Here is an 18,232-nt window from a genome sequence, read left to right as displayed (position 1 = left end):
TCATTTTTTTTTTTTTTGTATTCCACTCTTTTAAGATGAGAAGCGTTTTTTGCGCGCGTTACCCCATTTTCTTGGCCAATGGCCAATAAAAAAAACTGCTCAGCGAAGAGTAAAAACAAAAAGAAAATTAAATATATTATAACACATGAAACAATCGAGCATTTCTTCTATTTTTAAATCATTTCTGTTTCATTTCCCAAAAATAGTCACAAACGAACACGGCGTTTTTTTTTCTCTCTATTTTATTTGAAATTCAAAAATGGATATTCTATGGCCTATGTTTGTTGTTGTGTTTCACGGTGATGATGCCTATGGTGTCTTCCTTTGTGGCGTTGGTGTGCGTGCCACTTGAGCCTTGTGTTGGAATATTTGGAACGCGAATATTTGTGTATGTAGGAAAGATAGAAATTTCAAAAAAAAAAAAAAAAAACTCTTTTGGGGGTGCACAGGTCTTATTTGCCTCATATTTGCATTTTATAGAAATAATTACGTATAGTGGCTCACATGATATTTGAAAATATTTTCTAGTGATTTTGATGCAATCATAAAAGTTTCCATGCATCATGGATATTAATAGCAAAAAGGCATATTGTAAACTTTCTATAAATAAGATGTGGTTTAAACAAAATGTCGTTTGTTACATGTAATATCATACAAAAATAACGGGAATTGCATATAAAAGGGGTAAATAGAACTGCAGTACCATAATAAATATGGACCCAATATGGTAAAACTAAGATGAAGTTCAGACTATACGTGCGCTGACTTACAAATAAATAGGACGATGAAATCATTGCAGACTACATATGGTGGGGTGTATACAAAATTTGGCTCGACCGAATGTAACGCCGCTTTTCGCATCGAAAGTCACCAAATTTACACCCTCTTATAATTTTGTTGTTCCGGATAAGTGAAACGTTAAAAATACATCGATTTGGTTTCACTTATCCGTAATTTTCACTTTAGCATAGTTCGGATAAATAAAACTAGCTTCCAGTTAAGCGATGTAAGCATAGACCGAGCTAATTTTCGCGTCAACGTACTAATTATGCATGAAATAACTTGAATTGAAAAAGAACAATGCTCAGTAGAAATCTTTAGAAGTAAAAAACAGTCACAAGCGCCTCGACTTTCTGTGCTCATTCTAAATCTCTGACACCAAATTTCGAGGTCTCCCGCCACTTGATCTTTCCATCGGGCTTTTGGTCTTCCCGGTTTGCGTGTACCACCATGTTTGCCTTCTAAACACTTCTTTGCTGGAGCTTCTTTATCCATTCTGACAACATGACCTTGCCAACGCAGCCGTTGTATTTTGATGCGTGTAACTATGCTATCGTCGTCATACAGCTCGTGGTTCATACGTCGCCTGTATTCTCCATTATGGCAAACTGGTCCATATATTTTACGAAGGATCTTTCTCTCAAATATTCCAAGCACTGCCTCATCTGCTTTCACAAGTACCCATGCTTCAGAACCATATAACAGCACGGGTAGTATCAGTGTCTTGTATAGTGTAATCTTAGTCTGTCGAGAGATGTATTTGTTTCTAAACTGCTTACTTAGTCTAAAGTAGCATCTGTTTGCCAGTATTATTCTTCGCTTAATCTCACAACTGGTGTCAGTCGTTTCGGTTACGGCGGTGCCGAGGTATATAAAGTTACTGACTGTCTCAAAGTTGTGGTTTCCAACTTTCTCCCTTATCTTTATCTGCTCGGTTTTGCAATGCAGTGAACACTCCAAAATTATGTGGCCCAGGCGTCTCAGTCATTGTGTGCGTCATAGCAGGTCAATGTCTAATCGGAAAACATGCTGGCGGACTGAATGTTGCATGTAACGACTTCTGCAGAAGTTGTGAGGACGTCAAGGAAGAGAAGACTCTAGAACATTTGCTGTGCGTGTGTCCCGCACTGGCAGACAGAAGAAGTTCTACTTTAGGTTCTCATTTTTTTGAAAGAATAACCTTCCACAAAGAAACCCATATCTTCAAATTCTTAAGCATTGTTCGATTTGACTAAATTTCTAATCTTCTTTCTTCGTTTTGGCGTTTGCCAACATTCTTTGTCAATCGTTTGAAACTATGAATGTTTCAAAAAATCTTGCAAACCAATCCAAATTTTATTTCGTATTCATACGACATAAACTCAAATAAATTGATTGTATATGTGCATAGTTTTCGAATAGAGGGTGTGTAGATCTGACCTATTCCAAAAATTATTCAAAATTGTCATAATCACATAATACGGTATTAAACAAAATTTGCATTTCATTAGCATGAGCATCACCATGTTATGGCAGCTTTTAAAAGTGGAAGTGATGCTGCTATCCCAAATCCCATTCAACCCAGTTTCGCAAATGCATATAAATGTGTGAATAAATTTATGAAAGAAGCGCGAAATTTCCATAGATAATAATCGGTCATACATAATCATTTGTGTAAATATGTGTTTAATATCTATGTTTGTATGCAAACGTACGCAATAGTTGTCAAGAGCTGTTATTATTGTCTTCGTTCGTTTTGACACCTGTTTTCTACACACGACACACTGCCGTTAGCTAGCTCTATATCCGGCGGATATCTATTCAAAAATTAATATCTGGCACACCAAAGAACATACGGTGGATTTTCAAAGATTTTGCAATTAAACATCAAAAAAAATAATATATGACAAAAATGTTTTATGACCATTTCAATTAAGCACAAGAACAAAAACGAGTGATGAAAAATGTAATTAGAAAATTATATTTACGATAATTCGAAATTATTCGAATGCACCTACGCACTATGGGCAAGGGTGATAAAAATATGATATATAATTGTTATATGGATGAAATATTAACTATGTATAATATAAAGCAGGTTTTAAAGCTTTACAGTTATTATACTTTGTTTAGCTACACCATTACCTTTTAAGTTAAACAAGATACCAATGGTTTTTTTTGCTTGAAAAATGCAAAACTTAGTGACACATTGTTCAACTTAATGTCAAAAGTTAGCCACTACCTTTCCCATCGTTCTACCAGCATATGGATTCCATAAAGAACTTCTCCCGTTTTGAGGTAAAGAATGAATCAACCAAATTTTATACCTACCACCATAGGATGGGAGTATACTAATTTCGTCATTCTGTTTGTAACACCTCGAAATATTGGTCTAAGACCCCATAAAGTATATATATTCTTGATCGTCATGACATTTTAAGTCGATCTAGCCATGTCCGTCCATCTGTCTGTCTGTCGAAGGAGTAAAGCTAGGCGCTTGAAATTTTGCATAAATACTTAAGTGTAGGTCTTATGGCAGCTATATCAGGTTATTAACCGATTTGAACCTTATTTGACACAGTTGTTGAAAGTAAGAATAAAATAAGTCATGCGAAATTTCAGCCAAATCGGATAGGAATTGCGCCCTCTAGACGCTCAAGAAGTCAAGACCCAAGATCGGTTTATATGACAGCTATATCAGGTCATGGACCGATTTGAACCATACTTGGCACAGTTGTTGGATATCAAAACAAAACACGTCGTGCAAAATTTTATTCCAATCGGATAGGAATTGCGCACTCTAGAGGCTCAAGAAGTCAAGACCCAAAATCGGTTTATATGGCAGCTATATCAGGTTATGCACCGATTTGAACCATACTTGGCACAGTTGTTGGATATCATCATAAAACACGTCGTGCGAAATTTCATTCCAATCGGATAAGAATTGCACTCTAGAGGCTCAAGAAGTCAAGACCCAAGATCGGTTTATATGGTAGCTATATCAAAACGTGGACCGATATGGCCCATTTACAATACCAACTGGCTTACACTAATAAGAAGTATTTGTGCAAAATTTCAAGCGACTAGTTTTACTCCTTCGGAAGTTAGCGTGCTTTCGGCAGACAGACGGACGGACGGATATTTCTAGATCGACATAAAATGTCGCGACGATCAAGAATATATATACTTTATAGGGTCTCAGACGAATATTTCCAGTAGTTACAAACAGAATGACGAAATTAGTATACCCCCCATCCTATGGTGGAGGGTTTAAAAATAAAATGTCGTTAGTGCCATCGATTAATTGAAGGACAACCTCACCCGCAAAAAATCTCCAAAACTGACAGTAGGTCAATGGGATTCAAATGAAATGTCTTTGGCATTAGAGGACCAATCTTATAACAATACGTATCCATATTGGACAACGTGTCTATGCTATAAGTTTTGATACAACTTTATTTGTTCTTGCGTTCCATATTATTATACCCACCACCGTTGTATAGGGGGTATATTTATTTAGTCATTCCGTTTGCAAAACATCAAAATGTCAATTTCCGACCCTACAAAGTATATATATTGGGTTGCTCAAAAAGTAATTGCGAATTTTTTAAAAGAAAGTAAATGCATTTTTAATAAAACTTAGAATGAACTTTAATCAAATATATCGTCGTAAAACTCTAAGACGATTTAACGATGTCCGTGTGTCTGTCCGTCCGTCTGTTGTAATCACTCTACAGGTTTCAAAAATTTAGATATTGAGCTGAAATTTGGCACAGATACATCTATTTTAATGCGCGCTGGTTAAGTTCTTATACGACCAAATCGGACCATATTTGGATATAGCTGCTATATAGACCGATTTTCCAATAAAGGGTCTAATGCCCATAAATGCTGTATTTTTCATTCGATTTCGCTGAAATTTGATACATTGAGTAGTTTTAGGCCTCCTAACAAAGGATCCAAATATGGTTCAGATCGGACTTTTTTCAGATATAGCTGCCATATAGACCGATCTGCAAATAAAGGGTCTGAAGCCCATAAAAGTTTATTTATTACCCGATTTCACTGAAATTTGAAACAGTGAGTAAATATAAGCCTCCTGATATCCGAGCTTAATATGGTTTAGATCGGACTATATTTAGATATAGCTGCCACATAAAAGCTTTATTTTTTATCCGATTTCGTAGAAATTTGGAACAGTGAGTAGTAGCCTCCCGACATCTGAACAAAACATAGTCCATATCGGACTATATTTATATATAGCTGCCATATAGATAGATCTGTCGATAAAGGGTCTGAAGCCTATAAAAGCTTTATTTATTACCCGATTTCGCTGAAATTTGAAACAGTGGGTTAATTTAAGCCTCCTGACTTCCGACCTAAATATGGATCATATTATCGGTCATATAGACCGATCTGCCGATAAAGGGTCTGAAGCCCATAAAAGCTTTATTTTTTATCCGATTTCACTGAAATTTGAAACAAAAAATAGCTTTAGGCCCTCGCCATCCGACCCAAATATGGTAAAGATCGGACTGTATTTATTGTAGATATAGCTGTCATATAGACCGATGTGCCGATTAAAGGTCTGAAGCTCATAAAGGATTTATTTAGTACCCGATTTTGTTCAAATTTGAAATACAAATTCAACAGTGGAATATAAATACAAAATTCCACTCAATGTCCGTGCCGAATTTGGGTGCATAAGTTATCCAATTTTCACCGGATTGTGACGAAAGTGGGTTTACATATATACCCGAGGTGGTGGGTATCCAAAGTTCGGCCCGGCCGAACTTAATGCCTTTTTACTTGTTTTTATATTCACATCATCTCATGATTTGTTGTTGGAATTGTGCTGCTTGGGCCAATGACCAAATTGAATCTCCAAATTTCATATTGGGTTGCCCAAAAAGTAATTGCGGATTTTTCATATAGTCGGCGTTGACAAATTTTTTCACAGCTTGTAACTCTGTAATTGCATTCTTTCTTCTGTCAGTTATCAGCTGTTACTTTTAGCTTGCTTTAGAAAAAAAGTGTAAAAAAAGTATATTTGATTAAAGTTCATTCTAAGTTTTATTAAAAATGCATTTACTTTCTTTTAAAAAATCCGCAATTACTTTTTGGGCAACCCAATATTTCGGATATTTACGAAAGTTACATTTTTCTTTAAAATTGTGTTTTTTTTAATATCATCCCATTGTACATCAGGGGCGGCGGAATATGACACACTCGGTCAGACAGTCATTGGCTGGTAATAGACAAAAAATAAATTAGGTTAACGTAGAAGAACGGGGAATGTTGGTCAGTGGTGCTAGCCAAAGCATACATATCTGCACACGTAGTCCATTGTCACCTTCAAAATGAGTAATATGTACATATAGCCAAACTGATTTACTTTGAAGAGCCCATCCCATTGAACATAAAAATGACCCCTTTCATGTTTTTTTTTTCGTACTAATGAAAATTTGTTTTGGGAATAATTTTGGCTTGGCTTTTGCTCGCCGGCAGTTTATTTTTGTTAAGCCATCTGGGATTTGGGGTTTTTTCATTTGTGTTTTGTGTAATTAAAAGCAAAAAATATCTTGTGTTTCATTTTCAGGTTGGCCGAATTGCTGCCGATCATCCTCTTGTGGGCGGTCACAAGGGTCCTGTTCTTGATATTTCCTGGTGTCCGCACAACGACAATGTCATCGCTTCCGGTTCGGAAGATTGTGTTGTTAAAGTTTGGCAAATTCCAGACGGTGGCCTATCGAGGACCCTTACTGAACCCGTCGTGGATTTGGTATTCCATCAGCGACGTGTTGGTTTAGTAGTTTGGCATCCCTCCGCTTTAAATGTTCTGCTGACTGCTGGCTCAGATAATCAGGTGAGTGCCCTTGAACGATTCACGAATGTGTTGAAGAGGTGTAAAATTAATCAAAAACTTTTATTAAAATTCCTCTCAATTTTCAGGTTGTCATTTGGAACGTTGGTACCGGTGAGATTTTGGTTCACATCGACTCACATCCGGACATTGTCTACAGTGCCTGTTTCAATTGGGATGGCTCAAAATTGGTTACCACCTGCAAAGATAAGAAGATTCGTATCTATGATCCTCGTACCGGTGAAGTGGAAAGCGAAGCTGTCTGTCACGAAGGCTCAAAGGCCACAAGAGCTATATTCCTGCGCCACGGTCTAATCTTTACCACCGGTTTCAATCGTTCCTCCGAACGGCAATATTCATTGCGTGCCCCCGACGCTCTAAGTGATCCCATTGTTATGGTTGAATTGGATACATCAAACGGTGTAATGTTCCCACTATATGACCCTGATACCAACTTAATTTACCTCTGTGGTAAAGGTGATTCTGTGATCAGATATTTTGAAGTGAGTTCTGCATCACATACAAAACCTATGGCTGAATAATTTTCCATTCCCCTTCTTTCGTACTACAGGTAACGCCTGAGCCACCATTTGTTCACTATATCAATACCTTCCAAACACCCGATCCACAACGTGGCATTGGCATGATGCCAAAGCGTGGTTGCGATGTCACAACCTGTGAAATTTCCAAATTTTACCGTCTCAACAACAATGGCCTCTGTCAAGTCATCTCGATGACTGTACCCCGCAAATCGGATTTGTTCCAAGAGGACTTGTATCCCGACACTTTAGCCGAAGATGCTGCCATCACTGCGGAAAAATGGATAATGGGCGAGGATGCGGACCCCGTAACATTTTCGCTTAAAGTAAGTTTTCACATGGCCCATGTCCACAATGCCTGCTACCAAATATTGGAATACAGCAGTACTCTGGGGCGATCATGGCATCATATAAGCGCAGCTATGACTGCAACATGATCTCCACATTGAGTGCTTTATATCGAATTGAACATTGGGGAGAAGTCGTGGATATTGAGTACACGTGTTTTATAGGGATATTAGAGACATTTAACTATGTAAAGCGAATTTGAAGTCTTATTTCATATCAAGTCTAGCCACGATAGTTCCATTATATACAGGCCATTGTAGAATGTTGCCTTCTTGTTTGATATTGTTTCTTTAATGAAAGAGTTTTTGGAACCCTATTTTCACTTTCCCTATTCGAGATGAAAACGTAGTTGTTTAAGGAATAAAGTTGAGTTAAATTATCCATTTTAGTTTTTTTTTTTTTTTTGTAATGAAGTGGCACATTGGCTACTTGATAAATAAGATCTCCATCAATATTGTACAGGACGCGCCAGAGAAACTAACTTTCTTGAAATAAGTAAGGACGGGCTAAAGTTGGGCATAGCAAACCTTTTGATACCCTACTCCAGATAGGGTATGCAGGTTAAGTCGTCAAAATTAAAAATTGCTTAAATTTGAAATGTAGAATTTCGTCCAAAATTCGGACATATTGTGGGAGTTATAGAAAAAATTTTAGTGCAAAATATTGAGAAGATCGGTTGATAAATGCGTTAGCAAAAGCCTTAAACGTGACAATCGGGAGGGACATATAAATGGGAGCTATATCTAAATCTGAACAGATTTCTATAAAATGTACCACCGATCAAAAGACACATAAGAAAAACTTCAGGGACAAATCTTAACCGATTTTGAACTTATTCGGCGTATATAGCTAAAATAATAGAAAAAGACATTGACCAAAATTTAGAGAAAATCTGTTAAGAAATACCCTGACAAAGTGAAAATCGGTTATTACATATATATAGGGGCTATATCTGATTTCTATCCAATTTCTATGAAATTCAACAGCAATGTCGGGATTCATAAGGAATTCTTTGTGCCAAATTTCATGTGAATCGGTTAAAAATGACCACGTTATTGCAATATTAGTCCAAATCGAACTAATAAAGGGTGATTTTTTTGAGGTTAGGATTTTCATGCATTAGTATTTGACAGATCACGTGGGATTTCAGACATGGTGTCAAAGAGAAAGATGCTCAGTATGCTTTGACATTTCATCATGAATAGACTTACTAACGAGCAACGCTTGCAAATCATTGAATTTTATTACCAAAATCAGTGTTCGGTTCGAAATGTGTTCAAATTTTGACAAATTTTGTTCAGCGATGAGGCTCATTTCTGGTTGAATGGCTACGTAAATAAGCAAAATTGCCGCATTTGGAGTGAAGAGCAACCAGAAGCCGTTCAAGAACTGCCCATGCATCCCGAAAAATGCACTGTTTGGTGTGGTTTGTACGCTGGTGGAATCATTGGACCGTATTTTTTCAAAGATGCTGTTGGACGCAACGTTACGGTGAATGAACACATTTCGAACCGAACACTGATTTTGGTAATAAAATTCAATGATTTGCAAGCGTTGCTCGTTAGTAAGTCTATTCATGATGAAATGTCAAAGCATACTGAGCATCTTTCTCTTTGACACCATGTCTGAAATCCCACGTGATCTGTCAAATACTAATGCATGAAAATCCTAACCTCAAAAAAATCACCCCTTATATATATGAGGGCTGTATCCAAATCTGGCCACCGTAGCGCAGAAGTAAGCATGTCCGCCTATGACGCTGAACGCCTGTGTTCGAATAATGGCGAGACCAAAAAATAATAAGAAAAAGTTTTCAGCGGTGGCTTCCCCTCCTAATGCTGGCAACATTTGTGAGGTACTATGCCATGTAAAACTTCTCTCCAAACAGGTGTAGCACTGCGTTGCGCCGATTGGACACGGGTTTAAAAATGAGACCCCTTATCATGGAGCTTAAACTTGAATCGGACTGCACTAATTGATAGGTGAGAAGTTTGCCCCTGTTCCTTAGTGGAATGTTCATGGGAAAAATTTGCATGAAAAAAAAATTTCTGATGGTCTCGGAAGGATTCGAACCCAGGCGTTCAGCGTCATAGGCGGAAATGCTAACCTCTGCACTACGGTAGGGCAACAAATTACATAGCGTTAAGTTGGTCGGGAAGGGTCGAGAGAAGGCGTATCTAATTCGATTCCGTCGTGGGTTAAATCAGTTCGAGAGTGTGAAAGTGTCGCTTAACCCGGAAATAGACTTAAACGGACCAAAAGAACTCTGGAAAATATCGAAAGAGACAGTTAGTTGTGCGTTTTGGAAGGGTCGAGAGAGGGCGTATCTGGAGGGGAAGTCCCCAAGTTTGTTTCACTCTCCAGTCAGTTGCCATCATTCTCTGTTCTAAGGAGCAGCGGACCTTTGCCGCCGAGAGCTTCTTTTCTAACGGTCCCTCACTTATTGCTACGCAACGTGCCTTCCGCGCTCGCTTTGAAATTCCTCCTCACAGACTCGTTCCTGGCCGTAATTCGATTCCGTCGTGGGTTAAATCAGTTCGAGAGTGTGAAAGTGTCGCTAAACCCAGAAATAGACTTAAACGGACCAACAGAATTCCGGAAAATATCGAAAAAGTAAGACAGTTAGTTGTGCGTTTGGAAGGGTCGAGAGAGGGCGTATCTGGAGGGGAAGACCCCATGTTTGTTTCACTCTCCAGTCAGTTGCCATCATTCTCTGTTCTAAGGAGCAGCGGACCTTCACCGTCGACAGCTTCTTTTCTAACGGTCGCTCACTTGTTGCACCCCAACGTGCCTTCCCCGCTCGCTTTGAAATTCCTCCTCACAAACTCGTTTCTGGCCGTAATTCGATTCCGTCGTGGGTTAAATCAGTTCGAGAGTGTGAAAGTGTCGCTAAACCCAGAAATAGACTTAAACGGACAAACAGAACTCCGGAAAGTATCGAAAGAGTAGGGCAGTCAGTTGTGCATTTTTCCCGGCGTTCAGCTCCCAAACACGCAGCTGCTATGGGAATTTCTGACAGCACTGTTCGACGAATTGTCCTTCAAGGCCTTAAATTTATCCCTATCAATTATGCTAGAATCCGAACGCAATTTTGTTGCTCGTCAAAATGCATGTGAAATGCTGATTGACAGCCTGTCTGAAGACTCGTTAGTTTTTTCCAGGGACGAGGCTCACTTCAACTTTTTCGGATGCATCAACAAGCACAACATGCGTTATTGGAGTAGCGTAAATCCTCATGAACACCTCGGAAGATTTGATATCGATTAATACGCTGCCAAGGGTGGACACGAATTCTAAAAATCGACTTGTTCAGTGTATGCGCCATGGAGTCCCCATTTACCCGTTGTCATTTTCAAGTCTGCAGGAAAAAAGAATTGGATATTGTAATCTCAAATTAAATAAGAATTAAAAGAATTACTGAAGTACTTTAGATTTTATAGACCTTTTAAATAAGTAAGTTTCTCTGGCGCACCCTGTATTTATTGGGGGCCCCAAAAAGTAATTGCGGATTTTTCATATAGTCGGCGTTGACAAATTTTTTCACAGCTTGTGACTCTGTAATTACATTCTTTCTTCTGTCAGTTATCAGCTATTACGTTTAGCTTGCTTTAGAAAAAAGTGTAAAAAAAGTATATTTCATTAAAGTTCATTCTAAGTTTTATTAAAAATGCATTTACTTTCTTTTAAAAAATCCGCAATTACTTTTTGGGCAACCCAATAAATCAAATGTTGACTACTCAAACAATATTTTAGGTCGGTCTTTGAATCGAAAGTAATGCGGATCTCAAACGTGTTTCGGGCTCTAGGCCATCGTGGTACTTAGGTTACCACATACATTTTTAATGCTGCACGCTTCGATTAAATCCCGGCGAGTTTTTTTCTCTACAAGAAGGATTTTTCTGTGGCACGTCCTTTGGCATGCCAGACGCAAAAGATGTGTCCTTTTCATAAATCGAAGTAAAATTACTTTCTTGTATGTTTGTAAAAATGAACATGTCACACAACCACCGTTGAGTTTCTGAAACTTATCCTCAGAACTTTCTGGTGTAAAACTAGCTACAGCACGGCTTCTTAATTCATCGCAAACGAGCAAAAAAATCATTAAAGCTTTAGCAAACATATCACTGCAAGGATTTTTTAAATATTCATCAGCGACATTGTCACTAATAAGACGTTTACGTATTAGATTCGAAATCTCTTTGTGACCAATAAAAATATAAAAACTGTGTATATGATCATTTAGTTCTCATTCTACAAATTCTGTAAATGTTGTCTGATCTCCCGAAGTAAACGATTCTTTTTACCGCGTGGTAATTAAATCATGCTTGGTTCTTGCCAATGTCTAGATCTCCCGATAGATCGTTCTTCCGACCGTTCCAAGATATTTTTAAGATTTTTGTTGTTGTTGTAGCAGTGTATTATACACCGAGGCGGCAGCCCTTGCCGATGAAGGATTCTATGGGGTCAATCCGGTACGTACAACCGGCTGTCATGGGATTTGAAGGTTGTCTCAGGTTGTTAATCCGATATCTCTGCTTATCCATTCAGATTTCTTGTCGTTGCTTTGATTATCCGGCAATGATATGACCCTCTTAATATTCTGCCCTAACTTATCAAAGGGATTTTATTTTGCTTTTCTACCCTAAATAGGAGCGTAAAACGAAACCTATTGGACTAAGCTGGATACAATTCCAACAACAAAAGAAATATTTTTGAGACCAAAATGAAAAGGGTGTTTTTTATAATTTATTATTTATTTTATTAATTTTTTTATTTAATATATTTTGTTTTTATTATGTTTTATAATTTTTATAAGTTTTTGTCAATTATTAATCAATTTGTTTTTCTTATGCTTTTTTATTTAATTTTTTATTTTTAGAATTATTATTGTTTTTATTTTATTATTATTATTGTTTTTATTTTATTATTATTATTGTTTTTATTTTATTATTATTATTTTTTATTATTGTTTTTATTCCTTCCTTCCGCAGGATGGGGGTATACTAATTCGTCATTCCTTTTGTACCACATCGAAATATTCGTCTATGACTTCTAACAACTGTGCCAAGTATTGTCCGAATCGGTTAGTAACCTGATACAGATGTCATATAAACCGATCTGGGATCTTGACTTCTTGAGCCTCTAGAGGGGGCAAGTATTATCCGAATTGACTTAAATTTAACTTGAAGTGGTTTGTTTTGTCTCGAAACAACTACACATTAACCGATCTCCCGATTATACTTCTTGAGCCTCTGGAGGGCCCAATTCTTACCCATTTATGCTGAATTTTTACACAATTTTACTATGGTGTCCAACATTCAATTCAATTATCGTCCAAATCGGACCAATTCTTATCAATAATCCTTTGTGTACCTAAAAAGTGTTATGGGGCAAAAAACTTGACAAATGTGATCCATGGTGGAGGGTATATAAGATTCGGCCCGTCCGTATAAGCACGCTTTTACTTGTTTTTATTGGATTTTATTACTCCGTTTTTTTTCGGCTTGTCCAAATATTTTTTTATTTTTTTTTTTTTTCATTTTTTTTATATAAATTTTTTTTTTATATATATTTTTTTTATTTGTACATGTTTAATAATTTTTTATAATTATTTTTTACATATTTATATTTTTTTACTTATTTTTCAAGTTTTTTGCCCGTTAGGACGAGATCATTAAATTTTTCAATTTTTGTTTGTTTCTCTTTCGAGACGAGCTCAATGATCCATACAACTTCCAACAGATGGCCAAAATCATGTGTAGTACGGAAGAAGTGTAATTTGTCACAGAAAGAATGTCTGTCATTACACAAAAATACCTGCATTAGGAAAAGTACAGCTAATAGACAGGATTGTCGAGTGTGGTTAACTTGGTAATTGTATCATAGATGCGTTTTCGCTATTAATACAATACGATTCAAATATAATATACTAATGCACGGTCCTTGAAGCCATCACACCTAATATGGTTGAAAAGTCTTCTAACCAAAAACGAAACGCGTCCCATAGTGGTTGGTGTGTGTTGCTATCTTTGGCTTTCCTTTTCCATTTGCATTGAGAAAGAGAAACCAAAAAAAAAATTGTTAACTTATTTATAATTTTTTTGTTTTTTTTAACATGTTATAATTTTTGTTTTTGCTTGTATTTTGTTATTAAATTTTGTATTGTTTAAATATCCAACTATCTAGTTCTTCGCTACACTCTTAAGTGTTTGTGGTCGCCTTTTGACATGATCCAAATTTGAAAATAATATATATTTCTATTTAACTCTAAAAAACATTTCATTGGAATTCCATATTGTACCGTTGGTATACATGTTTCAAAATGTTTCATGAAAATCGGTTAAGCCGTTTTTGAGTCTGCTCGGAAGAAACAAACAAAGCGAAACAGTTTACTTTTTATATAACAGATGTGTGTGTTTTTTTTAATTTTTACATAATTATTTGTTTTTATTTTTGTTTTGGCAATATATTTTTTTATACAATTATTTTTTTATTTTTTATACAATTATTTTTTTATGTTTTATACAATTTTTTTATTTTTATAATTTTTTTTTTATAGAATATTTTAATTTTTTTTTATTTTATTTTTTATGTTTTTATTCAATATATTATTTTTTATACAATTATTTTTTATTTTTGTTTTATTTCCTAATTTTTTTTTTATTTTTGTTTTATTTCCTAATTTTTTTTTTATTTTTTTTTATTTATATTTTTTGCAATATATTATTTTTTATACAATTATTTTTTCTTTTTGTTTTATTTTCTAAATTTTTTATAGTTATTTTTATAATTTTTTATTGTTTTTGTTTTTGTTATATTTTATTTTATCGTTGGATTTTTTTTGTCCAGCTGAAACCAAAATGGGTTTTTTTATTTCTATTTAGAATAAAATGCAATATAAAAACCATTAAAAAAAATTAATGTAGTTGCTATTAAATGCATTGGGCAGGCTATGGAGATCGCGATTTCGAAGCTAACCAAGCTTCATCAGTCCATTTTGGCTCAAAAAGAGTACATGTTCCACATACTCACTAATTTATATATATGTTTTATTATTTTATTGTTATTTTTTATTGTTTAAATATTTTTTAATAATTTTTTTTAATATTTTTTTGTTCAAATTTGGCTATAAAAACTTGAGCTTAAACTTAAATCGGACAGCACTCATTGATCTGTAAGAAGCTTTTATGCCCCATGTCCCTTAATGGAATTTTAGACTAGATAAGATTAAAGATTAAAACTAGCAAATGTTCAAATCCGTCAAATCAAGTCCTCAAAGAAATACTATCCTAAAGTGGAACTTCTTCTGCTCTCAAGGGACAGAATGTTCCATATTTTCCTCTTTCACGACGTCCTCACTGTTTCTGTAAACATCGTTACTTGCATCCTATAGTCTATCATTATGTTTTCCAAACGGACAGTGATTGGCCAGCTGACCGGACCATGCACTATAGGGATATTTCTTTTTTTCGAGCGTACTGCTCTTATGTGAAATGGACTTCCGGCTAATGTCTTTCCCATCATCTATGACATTTAGAGATTAAAGACGAATGCCAATAAACACTAATTCCTCTTTTCCCCTTCCCATTCCTAATTTTCACTCGCCAACGCTAAAGAAAAAGGATTATGTAAAGTAGTTCCTTGAATAGCAAGCTCGTCCGCTCCAGAATTCCCTGGAATAAGCAAATTTCCCGAAAACTTTTTTAAATGTTCAGTCATATTTTTGGGAGATGTGCAATAGTCAATAAAGACAGATGTCTGGCTATATGCTTATATAGGGGACATCCCAGGCGTGTTGGTAAAGATAAAAAGAAAGGAATATGTAAAGTAGTTCCTTGTCTAGCAAGTTCTTCTGCTCCAGAATTTCCTGGAATAAGCAAATTTCCCGAAACGAAAACTTAACGCTGCGCTAGGGTGGCCTCCTTCTTCTTAATGTACCCTATCGTAATGGGCTCAGATATATTGTCTATGGCGTCAGTTTTTTGCCCCTTTGTTAAATTCCAGAACAAGCGGACTTAACCAAGCAGTTCATTGATTTCATGATCCGGTGGACCATTAGACACTAGGCATTGTCCCAATGCTACCTAACTTATTTATGTACCCTATCGTAGTGGTCTCAGATATATCGTCTATGGCGTCTGTTTTTTTTTGTCCCTTTGTTAAATTCTAGGACAAGCGGACTTAACCAAGCAGTTCATAGATTTCTTGATCCGGTGGACCATTATAATGTGTACCCAATTTTTGACCCGTAAAAATTTGACACGTTTTTTTCACATATTTTTCATTTAAAGTTTTTATAATAATAATGTTTTCCTATATAATTACAAAGGAAAGATGAGAATTTTTTATCCGAATTTGTCCTCATATACTCTCTGAGTCTGAGTCATAACACATTCCCGTGAATCAAATTTAACGAATGGACTCTAATTCATTCATGGTATTTAAAACTTTCGCTACATGGCAGTTTTGAATATCATGAACATGATTTTTGGTCCTTAATGTATTCCAATATTTTTCAGTTCAGTTTTTTGAGTGATGCTTTTCAATTTGCCAATGTTGTTTTCTACGTTGTTACAAAGTCCCAGTGTTGTAATAAGTAAATAAAACCTAAAGTATGTCCCTGTGATAACCAACATTGTAAATGAGTTACTGCTCTTCTTTCGTCGTTCAAGTTTGGAGAATGATTTTCACCTTCTAACATGATGATAATGATGATGTTGCAACACAATTTTCTTTAACTGGAATGCATTTGTGCCAGGCTTGCGTTTCTCATTTCATATTTTTTTTGCACTAAGTAACCACCACATCTCATGGCTTCTTTTTTTCTCCTCAAACAACAACAAAATAATGATACGCCATCTCTTTTTAAAAAATTAAACGCCAACACCCGCCACCTAGTATCACCTTCAATCAATCATTTCCCCCATTATCCAACAGACAAACCACTGTGTTGTCCAGCGCTGTGTTTCATATATAGAGCGCCGCTGTCTTCATTGCTAGTTGTGTTTTGTGTTGCTTGCTTGTTCTGCAACGCCTTAATGAACAGAATTACTAAAAAATCTAAAAAGGATCGTGTTTCTATTGTACAGGGTGGCTATGTATCGCAGTCGGCGACGAAATCACTGTCGGTATCGAAGAAGGCCAACATCTTGAATAAATCGGCCGTGGGAACCTCAAAGAGTGCCAGCAGTGCGACACTGGGATCGGGCGGCGGCGGCGGCAGCAGTGCCTCCAATAACAATTCTTCAGCATCTGCGCCGATTAGCGGAATAACCGTAAGTGTTGATTCAAGTAGCGGGGATTAGTTTCATAGTAGAATTGGAGTTATTTCCCCATGATTTTTTTTGCAGGAAAAAGATTTACGTGACATAACCGATGAAATCCGCAAACTGAAGGCTATCATTGTCAAGCACGAGAATCGTATTCGGGCTCTAGAAGCAACAATACGGGAGCAGGAGGAACATGCCGAAAGTGCTGCGCCCAAAGCCAACAACACCACCACCAGCAGCAGCAGCAATGACACCAAAGCCACCAGCGACAGCAATAACACCAACAAGGAAGATGCCAATGGTTCTGCTGCAACAACAGCAGCGTCAGAGGATGTGTAAAAGCGGAGGATTTAGTTGCCGCCTTCTCTTCTGTTCTGTTCACACACACACACACACACACACTCTCTCACACAACTCTCTATCGAACTGAAGCAACAAACTTTTGTTTTCAACAACTTGAACATATGCAAAGAAAGCCCCCCCCCCACTTCATCATCTAAACAAACGGACGTGTGATGGATCGTCTGTGCCCACCAAACAACCTGTCAACCACCCTCCTTCTCTTTTACATTTAAAAAGAAAAAAATAATACCTATCTACTACATATAATGTTGTATTACAAACAAATTACAAACGACAACAAATATTTAAACTAAATCACAACAACCACAATGATCATGTCACGCAAAGCAAAGAAAGGATTTACATATACCTATATGATTATTTTTTTTTTAATTTTTATTAAACTTATTTTCTTTTATTTAATGTTTTGTACTCTCTCTCTCTCTCTTAATTTTATTTTATTTTTCAAATCATTCAATTCATTTGTTTTTGTATTATCTTTTTAGTTTTGTATTGCTATTCGTATTATTTTTTCCAATCATTATTTACTTTCTTAAATATTTATTATAGCTCACAGCAACAACAACCACAACAACAAGTCTTAACCAGAGATCCGCGCCTTTTTTCTCTCTCATTAATGTAATTTTTATTATTATTATTTTTTTTTCTATAAAAAATTGTTTTTTATAATTGTAGTCCTCGTGTTTGTATTCTTTTTAATTAATTCTATAAATTAATTTTAATTATTAAAACAAAAAAGGAAATCAGCAAGAAAACAAAACAACAAAGAGAAACCTTAATGTTAATCGTAAAAACACAAACGTATAATTTTTTTTCATTTTTTATTTAAAGGAATTTTTAGCATTGATTATCAGTTTTTGGGTTATAAAGAATATATAAGGAATTCTTTCTGATATTTTAGAATGGGGGAATATATAGTTAGTGTTGTTTTAAACAGAGACTGATATAACGCAGGGCGAACTAAACCCATATAATCAAGGGCTAATTGTTTTACATCGACACAATAGATTTAATATCGGTTTTGGAGCTGGCGGCAAGTTCTGCATCATTAGAACTTGGAATTACTTAAGATCAAGCTGGCCGAGTGCGCA

At 35.9% G+C, this 18,232-nt stretch overlaps 1 protein-coding gene across 4 annotated transcripts in view; it reads left to right on the top strand.

Annotated features, from left to right (window-relative positions):
- Nucleotides 1-17,815, top strand: part of LOC106083736 (coronin-1C-A) — a 78,653-nt gene extending 60,838 nt beyond the window's left edge. For 3 of the 4 annotated variants that reach the window (XM_013246960.2, XM_013246959.2, XM_013246957.2), the window contains exons 3-7: nt 6,359-6,625; nt 6,712-7,125; nt 7,194-7,487; nt 16,578-16,784; nt 16,860-17,815. In XM_013246960.2, the coding sequence (XP_013102414.2) occupies nt 6,359-6,625; nt 6,712-7,125; nt 7,194-7,487; nt 16,578-16,784; nt 16,860-17,117 (1,440 nt within the window). In that variant the 3' untranslated portion in view covers nt 17,118-17,815. The remainder of the gene's footprint in view (nt 1-6,358; nt 6,626-6,711; nt 7,126-7,193; nt 7,488-16,577; nt 16,785-16,859) is intronic. The other variant, XM_013246961.2, reaches the window with a different exon arrangement.
- The last annotated feature ends 417 nt before the right edge of the window (nt 17,816-18,232 follow it).

The sequence above is a fragment of the Stomoxys calcitrans genome, chromosome 5 (assembly GCF_963082655.1).
Source record: "Stomoxys calcitrans chromosome 5, idStoCalc2.1, whole genome shotgun sequence".
Taxonomy (NCBI): Eukaryota; Metazoa; Arthropoda; class Insecta; order Diptera; family Muscidae; genus Stomoxys; species Stomoxys calcitrans.
The sequence above is the reverse complement of the archived record's forward strand: the minus strand, read 5'-3'. Positions and strand labels throughout refer to the sequence as shown.